This window comes from Aethina tumida, chromosome 6, assembly GCF_024364675.1.
Source record: "Aethina tumida isolate Nest 87 chromosome 6, icAetTumi1.1, whole genome shotgun sequence".
NCBI lineage: Eukaryota > Metazoa > Arthropoda > Insecta > Coleoptera > Nitidulidae > Aethina > Aethina tumida.
The window spans coordinates 18,855,969-18,874,362 of NC_065440.1; the positions used below are offsets into that span (position 1 = coordinate 18,855,969).

The window sequence follows — 18,394 nt, forward strand, 5'->3', positions numbered from 1 at the left end:
ATTAATTTAAGGTTCACTGATATTTATTAAAAAATTTAGCTATTATAAAATAATCAGATTCAAATTTTACCATGTCCGACAGATGGAGCCACTCGATAGATTAATGTAAAAAACCGGTTGATTTAATTCTAATTGAGTGATCTGTGTGTGAAACAAAGCATAGAATGTCAACAAACATTTGTGACATTTGTTTGAGTAACAACGAAAACTTAGAAATCATAAATGAAAACTCTAAGGAAAGAGACTCTGTTATAGAAAAATTACGTAAACTAGTCCCAGAAGTGGTATACCATACCATAAATAAAATGTCCATGTAAAATAAACACAATTTTTTAGCAATGGATAATCCCTACAGCTTTGTGTACGAACTGTTTACAAGATTTGAACAAAACTTACGCGTTCCGTGAACGTTGCATCCAATCGTACATAACGAAGAGAACAAAAACTGAAACCTACTGTGATGATACAGACCAAGACAACCTAACTGACTTGCCTGAAACTGAACCAACAACAACAACCAAATGCAACATCTGTGATGGCACCTTCAAAAACAAATACTTGCTGAAACGTCATATAAAAAATGTGCACGCAACAGCAAAACCGTACAAATGTGATCAGTGCGAGAGCTCGTTCACTTCGCAGGTCTATTTGAACGCCCACAAACGTTACCACAACAAAGAACGAGCGTACATATGTTCATATTGTGGTAAAGGGTTCATAACAACCAGTGATCTCAACCACCATGAGAAAATCCACAAGGAGACTCGAAATTATGCATGCAAACAATGTCCAAAGGCGTTCAAGACGTCCAGCGACCTGTACAAGCACAAAATGTGTGTGCACGGTGATAAGAACCAGTGGAAGCACGTCTGCAAGTACTGCGACAAGCGTTTCCCGTTGAAAATCAACCTGGATACGCACGTCAAGACGCATACCGGCGAACGGAACTTTACGTGCCGTGTGTGCGGACGCCGCTTCATCAATAACTCGGTGTTGAACAGGCATATGGAAACGCACGTTGATTTCGTGCCGTTCAAGTGCGAGCACTGCCTGCAAAGTTACAAGCACAAGAAGAGTCTGGACGTCCACCTGTTTAGGGTGCACGGGATAGGTAGCGGCGAAGAAGCCAAAGAGAGGGTCAAGAAGTATTGTCACGTTTGTCCCAAGTCGTATTTCGATCGGAACAAGTTGGAAAAGCATTTGAGGACGCACACGGGGGAAAGGCCCTTCAAGTGCGACGATTGCGGTAAGGCTTTCGTCGACAAAAGTTATGTGAAACAGCACATGAAGACTGCACATAATATTCTAAAAACTTAACTCAATTTGCACATGAAATAAGGACTCTTGTAAAGGGTTTTTATATTTAAATAAAATTTACATATTAATCTTTTGTTTTATTACAGTTTTCTTTAATTATGTTTCTAAGTCAAGTAGGAATCTGTAAAAATAAATCAGCAACTTTTAATCATTTCGTCTAGATGTCTCACAGGCGTCCAATCAAAACAAGCTAACCTAAAATCTTGACGTTTCCAGTTTTTGTTGTTGCTGTTACTTGTGATTGAAGTATTTACCCTTTGTGTCAAATAAAAAACGAAATGTCGTCGCCACAACACACGCCCCAAGTCAAAAAACACAAAAAGCACAAATCGGACAAGAAAGACCGCCACGAATCAACCGGCGGATTGAAACTGATCCTGAAAGTGGGCAGCCAAAACACCCCGGAACATATGACCGAATTCCCGATGGACGACGACTTGCAAGTGGACCCGAACGATCCCTATTCGATATCTCGCCACCACAAAAAGTCCAAGAAAAAGAAAAAGAAAAAGGACAAGAACAAGGACAGGGAGAAACGGCACAGGCACAAGGAGAAGAAACGGAAACGGGAGGAGTTCGAAGGTGAGATCAGTGTCGGAACTAGTACGGACGATTTGCCGGCCAATCAGTACGCCCAACCTCTAAGCCCCAGCAGAGACAGAGAGCTGAGGACGTGCGTCATTAAGAAGATTCAAGAGAGGACTCCACTGTCGAAAGGTCTGGAACATTTACTTGGTCTGCTGGAGAAAAAGGACCCGCAACAGTTTTTTGCCTGGCCCGTCACCGACAACATTGCACCTGGTTACTCAACCATAATCACCCAACCAATGGATTTCAGCACAATGCGACAAAAAGTGGAGGAGAATGAATATCACACCCTCAATGAGTTCATTGAGGACTTCAAGCTCATGTGCACAAATGCCATGAAGTACAACCAAGTTGATACTATCTACTATAAGGCAAGTAAAAAGCTGTTACATCATGGTTTGAAAATGATGGTGCCAGAGAAGTTAGGGTGGATGCTAAACTTAATTCCGGAGATAACGAGTCAGGATGTCGGCTTCGAAATAACGCCGGAGTTGAGGCAGATAAGGCCACAGGATGAGCACGACGAGGATCAGTTCGGGGAGGTGAAACGAAGGATGCCGGCCAGCAAATTCGAAGCTATTCAAGATGACTTGACGGCCGAAGAAATCCTGGTCAAGAGTCAAATCGCCGCCAGAGAAGCCAAGGCTAAATTAAGTATGTTTTAGGTCCATCCATTTGATCTACTAGGTTAATTAATTAATTAATTTGTTTTTCAGTGCAAAGTAATAAGGGAGCTCCTGGCATGGGATTCCTGAAGCAGAAGAAAGATGGTACCACCCATTTAAATATTCTGATTGGGGGCGACGGCGTTATCCCCGGCACCAAAAAGCGGCCCGTCCTCCTCGGCCAACTGACTGGCAAACTGACCGAGGGCACGAGCCAAATAAGCGGATTCCGCGAGGATCGCAGGAACGTGGCCAAACCTGTCAAACCCTTGTATTACGGGGCGTTTGGCAGCTACGCCCCCAGCTACGACTCGGCCTTCTCCAACTTGACGAAGGAGGAAAGCGACCTGGTTTATCAGACGTACGGGTCGGACCTTGCGACCCAGTACGCGGAGTCGATCCAGGATTACGTTAAGGATAGTGACTATGCGACGCATTTGGCGGACAGTTTGCTGGACCTGTTGACTGGCGGGGACCACAGCAAAACGAAAACGGTGCTGGAGGAGAACAAGAAGCTGAGACAGGAAGAGGAGGCCATCAAGACTGTGCTCGAGGTCAAACCTATTGATGCTGTGAAGATTAACGTGGACGAATTGAAGAGTCTTCAAGGTAAATTATCTAATTTATGTTTTATTGATGTTCATACTAACGTAAGTCAATTTCAGATCTTGGAATCGACGTGAACTTCCTCGACCAAATGGAGGAGGAGATTCGGGTGGCCGAAGAACGACACGAGCTCCAACAAAGGCTGGATTCCATGGCGCAGCTGCTCGAAAAGCTGCAGAAAACCCAATACCAACGGCTCTCCCAGCCGCCTCCCTTGCATTTAAACAATTGCCCGCCTCCCAACGACGAAGAAATACAAATTGCCGACAATATAACAGAAAATTTGACTGGTATAGCGAAACGGGTGCCACCAGGGGAAATTGCATCCGTTGGTGGGATCAGGAAGGCATTAGGCATGGTGCAAGAAGTGGAGGTGGCTGATCTGGAGAGTGAATTGAGGCAATTTTTGGAGAGTGAGCCCAATTTATCGCAGAGTCCTTTAAGGGATGACGACAAAACTATTGAGGAGATTTTTATGGAATAAGTTTTGTATTAATTAGTGTTTTACCTTTGTAAGATTGTATAACAAAAAATATTTAACAACGACGTATGTATTTGTTATCCCTCATAATAATAAGATAACATATTTTTATTGAATCAAAAATATTTTAACAAAATTTGGTATAATATATAAAAACATTGTTTTTCTAGTAACGTCTTCGTTCAGTTCAGTGGATTTATACAAGAAATTGGCTAAAATATATAAAGTTGATCATAAATAAGACAACAAAATACACAAATACCTTTTCACAATTTGGACAGGATCCAATAATCTCATAATAAACTCTTTTAGCATTAATAGACATCAACCACTAAAAAATTTAAAACGTAAATAGTTACCTTTATTGTATAATAACAAATAAAAATACCTCAAACAAACATTCATTGTGGAAAACATTCTCACAACTCTCATTTTTACAAACAACATCTGGAACTTTTTGTCCTAAATTAAATGAATAACAAATTGCGCACTCCTGGTCGTTCTTCAACAACTCCATATCGGAATTTGATTGTTTATTGTTTTGAGGGAACTCTTCCAGACCTAATAAATGTAAGAGTTGTTGAAAAGGATCATTGTTATAATCCCAAGATTCAAGATTATCATTTAGTCTACTCCTGTACAAATCAACAATACGTTCCGGCCCCAAAAACTTCAAATCGGGCCGCTGATTAACGTTGTACGGGTCCACTGTGACCAAAACAGAGGCATTCTCACCTAAAATAAAAGTTTTATTAAACAAATTATTAAGTAAAATGTAAGTTAATTAAACCAAGGTTAATTCTCCTATAACTGTCGCACTTTTTAGCATGCAGCGGATCCAAAACGCACGACGAGCTGTCCAAGGTATCCATAAAATTGAAATATGGCTGCAATTGGTCAACAACACCCAAAACCTCCTCGAACAACACAATTAAGTTGGAGTTTATTTTGAATTTTTGCTTGGGCAAATCGTAGTTCTCCAACTTGAAGTAATTAATTTTCTCCGCCGGGTCGACGGCTATTTCCAAGCCGTGTATTCGTTGCCCGTCATCCGTAAATGATAAACAAATCCTCGTTAAATCAGGTAACAATCTACATGTCTTTAAGTTGAGGTAAAACTTTGTAAATTCATTGTATTGTTGTAGAACCGTTCTGTAACGCGAAACCGGGTTAATTTTGGCACATTTAGGCAGCGTTTTAATGACGAAGTCTTTGAAAGTTCTTAGCACATCCAAAACGTTTCGTTTGTCCACTAAAAGGGTGTTCAATTCACTTGTGTGTCCATTTAAGTCGTTCAGTTCGGTGAATTTAAAGAAATTCTGCGTTTGTTTTAGTTCAATTCGAAAATCTTCATCCTGGAAACAATTTTTTAAGTTGTTTGTTGGGTAAATGTTTTAAAATTAACTTGCGTTTATTTCAACGATTCCTTTGTAAGTTATTTCGTTGTTGTTCACGTGTTTTTGTATTAAAGGGTATTGGATTAACAGTTCTAGGTCGGTATCGCTCATTTTTGCACGTAAATTGTAATAACATAATCAGGAATTTGAATATTTTGATAAATATTGTGTAAATAAACATAAGAAAACTTTAAAATGGTAGATAGACTTTTGTATGTATTTAAAAATGTTCACGGCGGTTATCCATTAAGAAATTAATAAATACTTTACAAAAAGTTGATAATAATGAAAATGTTATACAAAAAAATAAGAAATAAATCAACATTTATTTTAAATTAGTTACTGAAAAATCTATTTATGAAATGTTTAAGGTTGTGGCAACTGAACTATTTTAAACTAACTTAAACTGTAGACGTTTAAATATTTGACAAATTTTAAAACTTAAAAACTGTTTTTATGCAATTTAAACACAAAATTGTAGTTAAATAAACAAACTGGGTGAAAAATATTGTTGTTTCCCATAAAAATTACTAACAACAACAAAATTAACAACAAACCGAAGTACAAAAACTTGTGTTAACATATTAAACGTTTCAGATTTGTGACACTGGAACTACGCCGCTTCACGAACGTTCGCGAGTGCCCGGGCCGCTGGGACTATTCTGAAATTTCATGAACGTACGTCCCCCGATCCGATTGTTTTTCAGCAAAGGTCACCTTCTCTCATTCCGATCGGATCCTCGAACGCGAACCCGGCATTTAAACGGGCGCCAGGTTTTTAATCGTGCACCACGTCGTCCGCCGTCAGTGCACCCCAACAAATCCATACAGTCGCGGTGTGTTTTAATTGAACATTTTAGTCCAGCCAATTGTCCGCTCCCTGAGACGGAGTGTTTAATAAAAAAATTATCGTACGAAGTCGGTGAGTAGATGGTTTATTTTTTTTTTATTTTGTGTTCGTGTGTGTACGAATTTTTTTCGTAATGGTCTCTTTGATCGAGTGCCCGCATAATTTCATTCATCTTGGGGCGCGTGCTTTAATTATTTGGGGGGAAAGTGTGTGGGTTTGACCCTATTGCACTTAACTATAAAAAAAATTTATATGTGGATTATGTTTATTATTTTGTAATTTGCAGCGAGATAAAACGCAATCGATAGTTATAAATATAAACATCGCGTTGATAAACCAAATTAGAAAACAGTATTAATAGTTTCTACGTCACCGGTTTAATTTTTTTTATTTAATCTGTATCAATTGCCAAGTTTTTTTGAAAAAATTATTTAAGTTTCTAGTTAGCCATGACACTATTTATTAAAGTGCATAAAACTAAAATAGACTGAAATGCGGCGTTTTCCTAGTTTAAAAATAGAGTGACACATTATTAAAATAGTGATTTTACAAAAAATACATTAGTTTAATTATCCTCAACTAAACAAATATTTTACCTTCTAATTTCTGACATAAAAGTGTTAAATTCAATACAAGAAACAAAATAGTGCGTGAATGTTTAATAAAATAATTAAAATTGCATAAAAAAGTATTTATTTTACAGGTAGAAAGTAATAAAATGTCGCGCGACCGTTCGTCGTCACGTCGCTTTTATCGCGGCGAGTCGTACAGCAACTTGTTGGCTTGTATGGACAAAGGACTCGCCGCCGAGGAAGAGAACCGATGGACCTTCGAAATTGCGTGGGAAGTGGCCAACAAAGGTACTAAAACTGTTGTAATTCCATCTTCAATTGAAAAAATAATATTTGAAGTTCAATTCACATCCAATTGGATAATTTAAATTGTTATAATTTAGTTCCTAATTTTAATTTTATTCTTAATATATTTGTTACTAGAATTATTTCTGTAACTTTCAACAGATAATTAACACTTCCAATTGGATTTTGTTACAATTTAAAATGTTAAAGTTACGTAACACTTCTTCAAACTTGATAATTTACTTATTTCGTTCTTAATTTCAATCGTGTTAAGTACAATTCTTAATATTTTAGTCACAAGAATTATTTCTTTAACTTTCTACAGCTAGTTAATACTTCCAATTGGGTTTCGTTACAATTTAAAATGTTACAGTTATGTAACACTTTTTTAAAGTCGATAATTTATCAATTTAGTTCTTAATTTCAATTCTGTTTTATAATAGTCTTAATATATTAGTCACAAGAATTATTTATGTAACTTTCAACAGCTAATTAATATTTTCAATTGGATTTTGTTACAATTTAAATTGTTAAAATTAAGTAATACTTCTTGAAAGTCGGTAATTTACTTATCATGTTTTTAATTTCAATTGTGTTAAGTAGTATTCTTAATATATTAGTCACAAAAATTATTTCTTTAACTTTCTACAGCTAGTTAGTACTTCCAATTGGATTTCGTTACAATTTAAAATGTTACAGTTATGTAACATTTAAGCAGTTTTTTTCAATTTGTTTTTTTATTTTAAGTGGGAGGAATCTACACAGTGATCAGATCAAAAGCGTACATATCAACGGAAGAAATGGGCGACCAGTACTGCCTGATCGGCCCCTACAAAGAACACTGCGCACGCACTGAAGTCGAAGAAGGCCCCTTAGGATCGGAAAGTCTAAACAGGGCTGTAGATGCCTTAAGAAACAGGGGTTTCAAGGTACACACTGGCAGATGGTTGGTAGACGGAAACCCCCAGATTATTTTGATGGATATCGGCTCAGCCAGCTGGAAACTGGACGAGTTTAAGGATAACTTGTGGTCCACTACTAACATCGGGGTGCCCCATCTGGATATCGAGTCGAATGATGCCATTATTTTGGGGTATATGGTTGCTGATTTTATTCAAGAGGTACACACACACACACACAAAGGACAAAGGTCATCAATTTTTTAATGATACAATTCCTTTTTAGTTTAAGAATTGTGCCCAAGCCGACACAGACAGAACGCCAAAAATTGTGGCCCACTTCCACGAATGGCAGGCGGGCGTTGGCCTAATCGTCCTGCGAACCAGGAAGGTGGAAATAGCCACCGTTTTCACAACGCATGCCACACTCCTAGGTCGATACTTGTGCGCCGGCAACACCGACTTCTACAACAACTTAGACAAAGTATAAACTAACATACTTAATCAATTCTTTAATTTAATTGTTCCCATTTCAGTTTAAAGTGGACGAGGAAGCGGGCAAACGCCAAATCTACCACAGATACTGCATGGAAAGGGCGGCGGCGCATCTCAGTCACATTTTCACCACCGTCTCCGACATCACCGGCTTCGAGGCTGAACATTTGTTGAAACGTAAACCTGACGTTATCACGCCGAACGGTTTGAACGTGAAAAAGTTCTCGGCCCTGCACGAATTCCAAAACTTGCACGCCCTTAGCAAAGAAAAAATTCATGAGTTCGTGCGAGGACATTTTTATGGGTTCGTATTCATTTATTTTAAATATTTGAATCACAGATTTAAGAAAATATATTTTATTACAGTCATTACGACTTCGATTTGGACAAAACACTTTACTTCTTCATCGCTGGTCGATATGAATTCGGTAACAAAGGAGCGGACATATTCATCGAAGCACTGTCAAGATTAAATCATTACCTGAAAGTAAGTAATAATAATCCTATTGGTCATACAATGTATTAATTAATTATGTATTTTCCAGACAACTCATCCAGATATTACAGTCGTAGCCTTCCTGATCTTCCCCGCCAAAACCAACAACTTCAACGTGGAAAGTTTACGTGGCCACGCCGTCACGAAAAGTCTGAGGGACACCATAAGTGACATACAGGGCAAAATTGGCAAACGCATGTACGAAATATGTTTAAGGTAATAAATCCGACCACTGCCTCCTCCAATTAGGTAATAAAATCCCATGTTTTAGCGGAAAGTTGCCATCGGACGGTGAACTGCTACAAAAGGACGACCTGATCCGGCTGAAACGTTGTATATTTTCACTGCAGCGAGACGGCCTACCTCCAGTAACTACACACAACGTTGTCGATGACTGGAATGATCCTGTTCTGAACTCGGTTAGGAGATGCAACATGTTCAACACAACGCACGATCGAGTCAAAGTATTTGCTTTAATTCTTCGTTAGACTCTCTCTAACAATCAATGTTTTTAAGATGGTGTTCCATCCGGAGTTTTTGAGCTCCACTAACCCCTTATTCGGCTTGGACTACGAGGAATTTGTGAGAGGTTGCCATTTGGGTGTGTTCCCCAGTTATTACGAACCGTGGGGTTACACTCCGGCCGAATGTACCGTTCTGGGAATTCCCAGCATCACCACCAATCTGTCCGGTTTCGGTTGTTTTATGGAGGAGCACATTGCCGATCCGATGTCTTACGGAATTTACGTTGTTGACAGGAGGTACATCGGCCTGGAAGACTCGGTACAACAGTTGGCACAGTACATGTTCGACTTCGCACGTTTAAACAGAAGACAGAGGATCATACAAAGGAACAGAACTGAACGGTTGAGTGATATGTTAGACTGGAGGAATCTAGGAGTCGTAAGTATAATTTTCGCTAAAAATTGTACCGAATATAACAAGTTTTTTAATAGTATTACAGACAAGCGCGGATGAAGGCTTTGACAACTGTATATCCGGATTATAAGGAGGAAATTTCTTCAGCAATAGGTACTTTGAAGTACCCTAAACCGTTTTCTGAGCCTCCATCGCCGAGCAACAGTAAATTCACCACCCCATCCGGTTCTCTGCATGGGTCCGACGATGAGAACGATTCCGTCGACTCCGAAGGAGAAGTATGACGGTTTAATTAACTTTGAACCATTAATTAATGTGTTCTTTTGTTTTAGTTGGAGGAATTGAGGGGAAAATAAAACAGCAGCGAAACCATGAGGATGCCAATCTCTTAAATGAGTTTTTTAAACTAGAACTAGTTTTATTTTTTATCTTTCTTCCGTAATTATTTTACAATTGATACAATAGAACTGATGTACAAATTTGTTGAGATTATCAGAGACATTATTTCTACAAAACTACGCAATATTGTTAACAATCACATTATTATAAATACATATATATATAGTAAAATATTAAATATATACGTTTCATAATTATTAATATTGTAGTCCTGGAAATTTAAATTTTGTAAAAGAATAGTAGAAATGACAAGAAACTCGCCTCCCATTCTGTTGTCTTAATAAAAAATGCTAAATTTGTTGAATTATGGTATAAGAAACGATTAATTTCAAATTTTAATTATTCTCAGACCTTCGTACATATATAAGTGTGTCATCTGTTGCAAATACATTAAACTATTTACATATCATTTTGACAACAATACAGGTTCCTGTTCTTCACTCTGTCTCAGTTCAGTATACTATGTATAGAGGGCGATAGAACAACCTAGCAACGAATTAATAATTCAATAATTATTAGCATAAAAATATATATAAGTAAAATATTACACTTCATTTCATATTTGGCGGTCTCGAATTGTCAAAGTATTAAATAATAGTTTAAATAAATTGAATTATTGTGCGACACACTAGTGTAGTATCAAATAAATAAAAATTAAAATTAATTTAGTCTTTTATTTACTAATATCACATAAACCTATTATAAAAGAGGTAAGTAAATAAATATTTAAAAAAATATTTATAAATTCAAAAAAAGACGGGAAAATTTTTGTTACGAAAATGAGGAGAAAACAGCTCATAAGAAATCGCAAATTTTAATTAATAGCAGAAATGTAAGAGGTGTGTAGCTCCTAATACAGAAAACGCGGGAAAATTCAAATTTTTTAAAAATGGCGGGAAAACTCCTGATACTTTTTTGGCGGGAAAATACCTCCTCGCGTTTCTGTGATCCTGATACAAAATCGCAAAATATATGAAATTTTAGCGATTTTCAAATTTTGTATCGGGATAACAGAAATGCGAGGAGGTGTGTAGCTCCTAATACAAAAATGGCGGGAAATTTCAAATTTTTTAAAAAATGGCGGGAACACTTTTGGCGGGAAAATACCTCCTCGCGTTTCTGTGATCCTGATACAAAATCGCAAAATATATGAAATTTTAGCGATTTTCAAATTTTGTATGGGGATAACAGAAATGCGAGGAGGTGTGTAGCTCCTAATACAAAAATGGCGGGAAAATTCAAATTTTTAAAAAATGGCGGGAAAACTCCTGATACATTTTTGGCGGGAAAATACCTCCTCGCGTTTCTGTGATCCTTATACAATATCGAAAAATTTATTGAATTTAAGAGTAGTGTTACATAAAATTCTAGTTTCTTGTTCTATGTTCATATTACAGTTTCAGTAAAGTGAGGTTTTCAGAATTGACTTTGAAACAAAATAAATTTAAAGAAAAAAATATTAAATTAGGTTTAAATGATAGGAAAAATGAAACAACATATATCAAGTAATATATATTTTTATTTAATACTGTCATTACACATACAGAATTTTCAATAAATCAGACAAAAGCAATTCAAAAGATCAAATAAATGTAATTTGTGTTTTATTTTACTTACCTTCAATATAACTTATTTTGTAATGAGTGAAATATTTTGAAAACTTTATTTTAATAAAATAAAACAAATAAAATTACATTTTTTATTAATTTTTTACGATTACAAAAAAAAATTAGCGCTGATGGATTGAACAGCAAACAGAACCGAAACAAACAAAAAATATTTATAAAATAGAAACAAAACAACTTTGAGTATTAAAACAGTCTTCTTCTGAACATATTCAGATTATAATCAATTATTGTACGATAAAAAAATAATAATAAAAAATAAGTTACAACATACACGTGACAATAAATAATAATAATAATAATAAACGTACGGCCAGTAATTAAAATAGTCAATTAATAATAATAATAATATACACATAAACGTGGACAAAAAGCGGAAAGCCGGTACAAAAACACCTCAATGTGAGGCAGAAAGAATAGACGTTGAAGTAAACATCTGAGCGTGACAAAAACGCTCCAAATATAATAAGGACACTTTGTACACAAAACTGTGGCAGTACGACGTAAAAAGCTCGGCAAAGTTTTTAAGTTTTAAAGAGAGAGCGAGGTTTTTGAGGTAGTAGTTTTTATGTTTTGGCAGTATGAGTTCGAGTAGGAAATAAAAATGAAAGGATTCTAAAGAAACAATATTTTCTCTCATTTTAGGCACTAAAATCGAAGAAAATACTTTTCTTTCTAGCTAGAGAGTTAATTCAAAAGAAAAATTCACAATTTCTAAACGCTAAAATCAATCATTTCCTTCCAAATTCAGAAAAAAAATAAAGGAGAAGAAGGCGAACTCGATGATTACAATTAACTAGGGTAAATTGTCATGGTCGTACCGAACTACAACTCCCTCAATAAACAGAAAAACATAAGAGGAAAGGCAGTAAAGAGTTTCAAACGTAATACTGAACGCGACAAAAATCTAAACAAAATACGAGGCGCGTGTCCGATTCTATCACAGCGATTTACTCCCCAAAAAAACGTAAAACGAAGTTAAGTAACCTCCAGCTGCAAGCCGAAGCGTGGATCCGGTTCGCATCTGCCGCAGTAGCCGCCACACTGTCCCTCGAAGACGGTGCGATGTCTGTTGGGACGGATGCGGGCGGTGGCGTTGTGGTTGCCGCTTTTGATCCACTGCACCTCAGGGGCGAGGCGGAACGACGTACCGGACAAATCTATGGAGAAGCGACCTTGAGGACAGTCACGTAGGGAACTGTAACAATCGCCGGAGGTTCCGTAGGGGATGTTCGTGCCTTTGATCACGTTGGAGAAGGTGAAATCAGTGTCTGGAACAAGAAAATCAGTAAGCTGGAGGGTTGATTGAGGTGTTGGGGGACTCACTGATGATTTTCAATGAAGTGATGTTGAGTCGAACCTTCCAAAAGTTACTCAGACCGTGTCGGTCTCTGTCGATCACGTCGCAGTGGCAATTGTCCCGTCGTTCCCTGTTGTAGGGGCATGTTGACAAGTCAATCAACCTAAAAAATTCCATTAGTTTGTTTAATTAACTTTTAGTTATGTTACTACCGTTTATCGTAGAATTCAGCATAGTTCTTGGTGTCTGGTTGTAAAGTAATGAATTCTTCTGGTTCAGAAGTATCCATTTTATAGCAATAAATACTGGCAAGTTTGTTCCCAATTCTAACGGTATAATCATCGTTCACTCGTGCCTTTTTGTACAATTGGATCTCTTTACAGTTTCTATACAAACCTACAAAACAATCAATGTTAATTATTTGTACTACTGATGAGAGTTTCAGTTGTTAAATTACATGGCTTCCTTGGACATTTCCTGTTCTTCTTAGGTCTGAATTCCTTTGCACAGAACTTCCTTCTAACTTTCCTGTTGTTCGATCTTCTGACGCAATATAAACGTCTCGTTTGTCTTGAGTTAACGTCACATCTATTTGGGCACTAAAAATTCAATTCAATGAGTTAAAATTTTTGGGTTGCTTAAAAGAAGAATATACCTCTGTCCAAGGGCCAGTGGTCCAATAGAACCTGTCCTCACATCTTCCCAAATTGCACTCAGCCATGGCAACAGGTTTGTTGTACAAATTACAGAAATCACTACTATCCCTGATCATTCTTTGTTCAAGGGGCTCAGGATTCACAACACCTCCAGGCAAGATTCTATGGCACGTAACATTCCTTGTCTTCATTCCACGTCCACAACTCTTTGAGCACTACAACAGCACACAAATGTTAAAACAATCATTCAAAAACTACAAGTCTTACGAGAGAAGACAGACAATGAATGCAAAAGACAACATGCGCGTGTCACGTGAACTCACTTGCGACCAATTGCTTTGGATCCAGGCGTGCGCACATCGATACTGTTCGCACGGCTGAGTGGCCTTCGGCTTGCGTTGCAGGTTGCATACACTGTCCACCACCGTGACGTTCGTCAGAGTGTCGCGACAATAGACCTGTCGACGTCTCGTGCCCTGGCCGCATTCCGTGTTGCACTGTGTGAGTGTCGGCAAGCATGATAAAAATGTGAAACGAAGTTGGGAAATTGAGGGTACTCACCTGCTTCCACTTTCCAACCTTCCACACGTACACCGGATTGGTGATGCGTCTATTTTCCTTGACGACTGGTCGGTGTCTGCACTGGGTGCATCGTTGTATCACCGCAGGTTTTTTCTTTTCGTCGCAACTGTGGTCTTTCATGAAGTTGCCGGTGTGATCTTCGCAGCTGACTTGTCGCATTTGCACGCAGTCCGAGTTGCATACTCCCCAGTCGCCGTATACCCAGTTGGGACAAGGGAAGTTGTTGCAATCTATTGTGTCTAAGGGTCTTTCGTGGGGGTTGCAGTTTTCCTTCAGTACTCGCACACCTCTTTCGTCCTCGCATACGACCTGTCGACGTTTTTTGCCGCCACCACAAGACTTGGAGCACTATTAACCATTAATTATTAGTAACATTTATAGTGGTTGATGGAAAGTTGTTTTACCTCAGTCCAAGAAGATGTTTTCCAGGCGTAAGGATAAATAGAGTTGTCATCTATCATGTTCTCACCGTAGTCATAATTGCTGATCTACAATATCATAAAATCAATATAATTTAACTTGATTTATTAAATGTAGTACTTACGGGACATTCGCTGAAACAGGGAGCGGTGGAATTGGGCTTGAGGATGTCTCGGCAGTACTCGTCGTCCACATGGTCTCTGTCCCGCCTACAATAGACGTACCGCCTCATTATACCGTCGCCGCATGTTGTTGAACACTCGCTCCAAGGCGTCGTTATCCAACCTATGTCGCACGGTCGTTGGTTGCACTCCTCCCGGATATCCGGCATTGCTTTGGCGTCGCAGGCGGACGTCGGATACACTCGGTTGTCGATTAGGCAGAAGAACGTCCTGGTGCGGAAGCCACGCCCACAGGACACCGAACACTAATAACAACAGAAGTGAGATTTACCAAATTTACAACAGGCACTGTAACTGGGTCTTACCGGTGTCCAGTCTCTGGGGCTCCAGTAAGGACAACGTCCTGTGTTGCAAGTTTTTTCGGTGATTTTTGGCTCACGACAATTGGCCTCGTCTATCTCCCGTTCGTTGCTGTCCACACATTTGGCGGTACGGTGCTGCATGCCGCCGCCGCACGTTTTCGAACACTACAATCCAACAATTAAACACAATTCTGAACTTTATAAATTGCACACATACTTGTGTCCATTGTTCGTATTTCCATCTGGTGCTGTGACACAATCCGGTGCACGTCTCCATCAGCGTGGGCTTGGACAGTACGTTGCTGCACCACCTTTCGTCCACGATTTCCGTGTGGCTGTTCACCGCCTCGCTCGTGTACGCCTCATACGCCTCCTTCGTGACGTCCACCTTCATACAATTGTACGTAACTTCACGGTACCTGCCACAAAAACATCAATAATATGACAAACTAATGTTCATGATTGAGTACCCTGGGCCGCAGTCGCTGGAACAAGCTCCGCGTGACACCACGTTCCATGTCAGTTGACAGTGCAAGTTGCAGGTTCTGGTTTGGGTCATGCTGGCCCTGTCCATGTCCACGCAATTGCTGTCGTCCACAACCATACCGGTTGATAAATCGACACAGGAGGGGCGTAACTCCTGAGTACCCGTACAAATCGAGTCGCAGGGCGTCCAATGTCTTTCGTTCAGGTTCCAACCGTGCCTAAAAAATTAATAAACTCAATTTGTCTGTTCAGTTGATGGTTGGGATAGAGTGAGTGATTATTATATGCTAATCTGTTGGTTATTGCTTATTATACAAAGTATAGATGCCCCAGATAGTATTAAATAATTTAGTAGATTACAGAAACAGAGACATAAAAGAAGTACATCGAAACAGTTTGTCCACAAGAAGCGCTCGTTCGTTTTTTTTTTTGATTTTTGACAATGTACCTCCTGTTATAATAAAATCTCCTAAAATCGTATTTAGCCAATTCGTTCGATGACCTGCTTCTGTAGGGGAAAGAAAACATAACGATTGTCAATCTGAACATACTATAAATAAGATTTTTGCTAAACCAATAAGAACGTACCGTGGTGCGTTGTCTGTATCGATGTAGTAGCTGTACGAGATGTTTGCTGCCGTTATGTTTCCGACTGATAAAACCTCCACCATCAACGGACGTTGCAGTTTGAAGTGTTTAGAAGTGGTGATCCTTTCCACTGGTACGTCCGACCCGGAGTACTTTATAAACAGCCCTCCGAACGTTATATCCTGGGTATCCCTCATCACCACCTGGTGTCCATTGAGGATGTATTCGCCTGATTCGATGTCCATCAAAACTACAACAACAAGGCCGTTTAATTGATTAATTAAAGGGTGTTTTTGAGAGTAGTACCCAAATAATTTAGGTCGTGAGTGTGAGGACTTTCCGAATATTGCTCAATAAGTATGTTAGAGCTCCCCTTTGGAATTTTTATGACTCTACTGTAGCCAGGCGATGATCTGTTGTAGATGCCGACGATTTTGTGACACTTACTGTTGTCGCCGCCACAAACACCACAATCATCTGTCAAGGGAAACAAAAATACAATAATTGATGTTTGTACTAGGCAAATTGAGGTTTACCAAGTTTCATTTTCGAGTCCAGCTTATTATCACAGCCTGCAGCTCTGCAAATACCGTTGACGCAAATGTCGAAGCTAGTTAAACCGCATTTAGTTCCGTCTTCCACTTTCTCCTTCAAGGCGTAGAAGGCGTTTGAGTTTTTAGGACGACAGTACAATTTACACCGGTCGTCAGGTTTTTCTACAACAGTTTTAAATGAAATAATGTTATGTATGTGTAGATAAAACAAACCTAATCCATATTTTGGCAGCCACTCAACATCGTTGGTCAAATTGGGTATGTTCTTCGGGTCACCGTTGAACCGAGCACATTGCAAAGCACTGCAAGAAAAGGATTAGTTAACATCGGGGGTTGAAATTATTAAGAGATTGTTTTACCGAAAGTCTGGTTCCTTGGCGTCGCAGTTTTGGACGTTGCATGATCTGATTTGTTCCCTGCGACCCATACAGAAGTTGCCACCGTTTGATGGCGTCGGATTGTCACATTTGCGGGTCTGTTTCATGATGCCGCCTCCGCAGGACCTACTACATGGTCCCCATCTACGAAGAACAACAAAAAATTGTAGTTTTATTAACGGATTTGAATGATATAACGAACGTACTTCCCCCATTCGCCCCAGCCGCCATCTATCGGCACGAGGATCGATCTGTTCTCACTACGACACTCCCCTTGGTAACACCACCTACGAAAAAATAATTTTAGTTGTCTTCCCTTAAATTTGACTTTGACTTAGTTACTTGTTGTATTCACATCTTGTTCCTTCAGCTAATGGCAACAACATACTAATGCAGCCCTCTTTTTCGCCGTCCTTCTTTTCAGGTGTACACCACAAATTCCGACACGTCGTCTTGAAAATTACCATAATTATTAAATGCCACAAGTTTAATTAGTAAACATACCATGTAAGAACAAACTCGCATTTCATCGCCATATTCTAGTTGGCACTGGGTGTTAACGTCGAACAGTTCTCCGGGTAATTTAAAACTGTCATCCCCGATTCCTTTCATTTCGTTGGTGGGGGAGTTTAAAAGGCATTTTGCCCTAGGTGTACTAAAAAAATAATAAAATAGAATATTTATTTTGCGTTATTGGAGTGAAATATGCGTTTCGAGTGAGATGAGTTGCCTAACTTCATTCATTCTCTTTTGTCCACAAGGTGTAATTATTCTAATAAACTATTGAAATTTGGTGTTGTATTGGAGAAAACAATGCTGAATTGAACGCTGAAATATGCGTTTCGAGTAATCCCATTTGCCTAACTTTGTCAACCACAACGTTCTGCCATCTATCAACGAGTAGATATATTTATGTTCTTTCATTCTTTTTTGTCCACAAGGTGTAACTATAATAGTTATATAAACCATTGAAATTTGGTGGCGTATTAGAGAAAACAATACTGAATTGAATGCTGAAAATTGACAATTTAAATTGTTTTCAATTTTACTACTAGATCTTCTTTTACTGCAACGATTTATGTAATTAAAACGTTTTCTCCCGCAGGAAAAAATCGGGCACAATTTCCAATGAATGTCCCAGATCGTCGGAGATTTCCACGCGCTCCCAACAACCGAAAACGGAAATCGGCGCTTTCTTTTCAACACCTATTTATAGCTATCTCTCGATCGCGAATCGTAATCGCAAATTCAAGCCGTCCATATAAAGAACTTAGTCTCCTAAAAAAGAAATGGAAAAAACTGGAGCGAGGACACGATCTTATTGAATTTCTTCGCCGTGGAAAACGACGTTGGAACTGTCGCGGCATGTTTTAATGGCGCAATTAAACTTTAC

At 38.7% G+C, this 18,394-nt stretch overlaps 5 protein-coding genes across 7 annotated transcripts in view; 3 read left to right on the plus strand and 2 right to left on the minus strand.

Annotated features, from left to right (window-relative positions):
- The first annotated feature begins 164 nt into the window (after positions 1 to 164).
- LOC109597796 (zinc finger protein 558) lies at positions 165 to 1,348 on the plus strand. The gene is made up of 2 exons (XM_020013568.2): positions 165 to 284; positions 337 to 1,348. The coding sequence occupies exons 1-2, from the start codon at positions 165 to 167 to the stop codon at positions 1,315 to 1,317; spliced, it is 1,101 nt and encodes a 366-aa protein (XP_019869127.2). The 3' UTR covers positions 1,318 to 1,348.
- A 165-nt stretch (positions 1,349 to 1,513) lies between these two features.
- On the plus strand, positions 1,514 to 3,722 carry LOC109597803 (bromodomain-containing protein 7). Its single transcript, XM_020013576.2, has 3 exons — positions 1,514 to 2,559; positions 2,622 to 3,179; positions 3,236 to 3,722. The coding sequence occupies exons 1-3, from the start codon at positions 1,596 to 1,598 to the stop codon at positions 3,658 to 3,660; spliced, it is 1,947 nt and encodes a 648-aa protein (XP_019869135.2). The 5' UTR covers positions 1,514 to 1,595; the 3' UTR covers positions 3,661 to 3,722.
- Positions 3,723 to 3,752: 30 nt separating this feature from the next.
- Positions 3,753 to 5,218, minus strand: LOC109597860 (E3 ubiquitin-protein ligase FANCL). The gene is made up of 5 exons (XM_020013641.2): positions 5,067 to 5,218; positions 4,448 to 5,012; positions 4,046 to 4,392; positions 3,920 to 3,988; positions 3,753 to 3,869 (listed from the first exon to the last, which is right to left on the minus strand). Exons 1-5 carry the CDS (start codon positions 5,163 to 5,165, stop codon positions 3,840 to 3,842), a joined length of 1,110 nt encoding a protein of 369 aa, XP_019869200.1. The 5' UTR covers positions 5,166 to 5,218; the 3' UTR covers positions 3,753 to 3,839.
- A 555-nt stretch (positions 5,219 to 5,773) lies between these two features.
- LOC109597849 (glycogen [starch] synthase) lies at positions 5,774 to 10,130 on the plus strand. The gene is made up of 11 exons (XM_020013629.2): positions 5,774 to 5,976; positions 6,608 to 6,764; positions 7,509 to 7,882; positions 7,947 to 8,144; positions 8,197 to 8,459; positions 8,522 to 8,642; positions 8,701 to 8,867; positions 8,923 to 9,115; positions 9,168 to 9,554; positions 9,608 to 9,808; positions 9,863 to 10,130. The coding sequence occupies exons 2-11, from the start codon at positions 6,623 to 6,625 to the stop codon at positions 9,884 to 9,886; spliced, it is 2,070 nt and encodes a 689-aa protein (XP_019869188.1). The 5' UTR covers positions 5,774 to 5,976; positions 6,608 to 6,622; the 3' UTR covers positions 9,887 to 10,130.
- Positions 10,131 to 11,667: 1,537 nt separating this feature from the next.
- Positions 11,668 to 18,394, minus strand: part of LOC109597857 (A disintegrin and metalloproteinase with thrombospondin motifs 9) — a 36,470-nt gene continuing 29,743 nt past the window's right edge. For 2 of the 3 annotated variants that reach the window (XM_049968574.1, XM_049968573.1), the window contains exons 12-31: positions 17,506 to 17,656; positions 17,344 to 17,453; positions 17,208 to 17,288; positions 16,984 to 17,145; positions 16,838 to 16,926; positions 16,607 to 16,786; positions 16,377 to 16,547; positions 16,071 to 16,320; positions 15,467 to 15,700; positions 15,214 to 15,415; positions 15,000 to 15,161; positions 14,637 to 14,939; positions 14,497 to 14,580; positions 14,072 to 14,440; positions 13,834 to 14,007; positions 13,510 to 13,725; positions 13,312 to 13,453; positions 13,067 to 13,250; positions 12,881 to 13,017; positions 11,668 to 12,825 (exon numbers count right to left, since the gene is read on the minus strand). In XM_049968574.1, coding sequence (XP_049824531.1) covers positions 12,533 to 12,825; positions 12,881 to 13,017; positions 13,067 to 13,250; positions 13,312 to 13,453; positions 13,510 to 13,725; positions 13,834 to 14,007; positions 14,072 to 14,440; positions 14,497 to 14,580; positions 14,637 to 14,939; positions 15,000 to 15,161; positions 15,214 to 15,415; positions 15,467 to 15,700; positions 16,071 to 16,320; positions 16,377 to 16,547; positions 16,607 to 16,786; positions 16,838 to 16,926; positions 16,984 to 17,145; positions 17,208 to 17,288; positions 17,344 to 17,453; positions 17,506 to 17,656 — 3,694 coding nt within the window. In that variant the 3' untranslated portion in view covers positions 11,668 to 12,532. The remainder of the gene's footprint in view (positions 12,826 to 12,880; positions 13,018 to 13,066; positions 13,251 to 13,311; positions 13,454 to 13,509; positions 13,726 to 13,833; positions 14,008 to 14,071; positions 14,441 to 14,496; positions 14,581 to 14,636; positions 14,940 to 14,999; positions 15,162 to 15,213; positions 15,416 to 15,466; positions 15,701 to 16,070; positions 16,321 to 16,376; positions 16,548 to 16,606; positions 16,787 to 16,837; positions 16,927 to 16,983; positions 17,146 to 17,207; positions 17,289 to 17,343; positions 17,454 to 17,505; positions 17,657 to 18,394) is intronic. The other variant, XM_049968575.1, reaches the window with a different exon arrangement.

What these genes read in the sequence shown, in the direction of transcription:
- LOC109597849 (XM_020013629.2), top strand. Translation starts at nt 6,623, where the DNA reads ATGTCGCGCGACCGTTCGTCGTCACGTCGCTTTTATCGCGGCGAGTCG. An exon ending in ATGTACGAAATATGTTTAAG is followed by an intron (nt 8,868 to 8,922) that starts GTAATAAATCCG and finishes CCCATGTTTTAG; the next exon opens with CGGAAAGTTGCCATCGGACG. An exon ending in CAACGCACGATCGAGTCAAA is followed by an intron (nt 9,116 to 9,167) that starts GTATTTGCTTTA and finishes AATGTTTTTAAG; the next exon opens with ATGGTGTTCCATCCGGAGTT.
- LOC109597860 (XM_020013641.2), bottom strand. Translation starts at nt 5,165, where the DNA reads ATGAGCGATACCGACCTAGAACTGTTAATCCAATACCCTTTAATACAA. An exon ending in AAGGAATCGTTGAAATAAAC is followed by an intron (nt 5,013 to 5,066) that starts GCAAGTTAATTT and finishes AATTGTTTCCAG; the next exon opens with GATGAAGATTTTCGAATTGA. An exon ending in ACAATGAATGTTTGTTTGAG is followed by an intron (nt 3,989 to 4,045) that starts GTATTTTTATTT and finishes TAAATTTTTTAG; the next exon opens with TGGTTGATGTCTATTAATGC.
- LOC109597796 (XM_020013568.2), top strand. Translation starts at nt 165, where the DNA reads ATGTCAACAAACATTTGTGACATTTGTTTGAGTAACAACGAAAACTTA. An exon ending in GTAAACTAGTCCCAGAAGTG is followed by an intron (nt 285 to 336) that starts GTATACCATACC and finishes ACAATTTTTTAG; the next exon opens with CAATGGATAATCCCTACAGC.
- LOC109597803 (XM_020013576.2), top strand. Translation starts at nt 1,596, where the DNA reads ATGTCGTCGCCACAACACACGCCCCAAGTCAAAAAACACAAAAAGCAC. An exon ending in AGAAGCCAAGGCTAAATTAA is followed by an intron (nt 2,560 to 2,621) that starts GTATGTTTTAGG and finishes TTTGTTTTTCAG; the next exon opens with TGCAAAGTAATAAGGGAGCT. An exon ending in CGAATTGAAGAGTCTTCAAG is followed by an intron (nt 3,180 to 3,235) that starts GTAAATTATCTA and finishes AGTCAATTTCAG; the next exon opens with ATCTTGGAATCGACGTGAAC.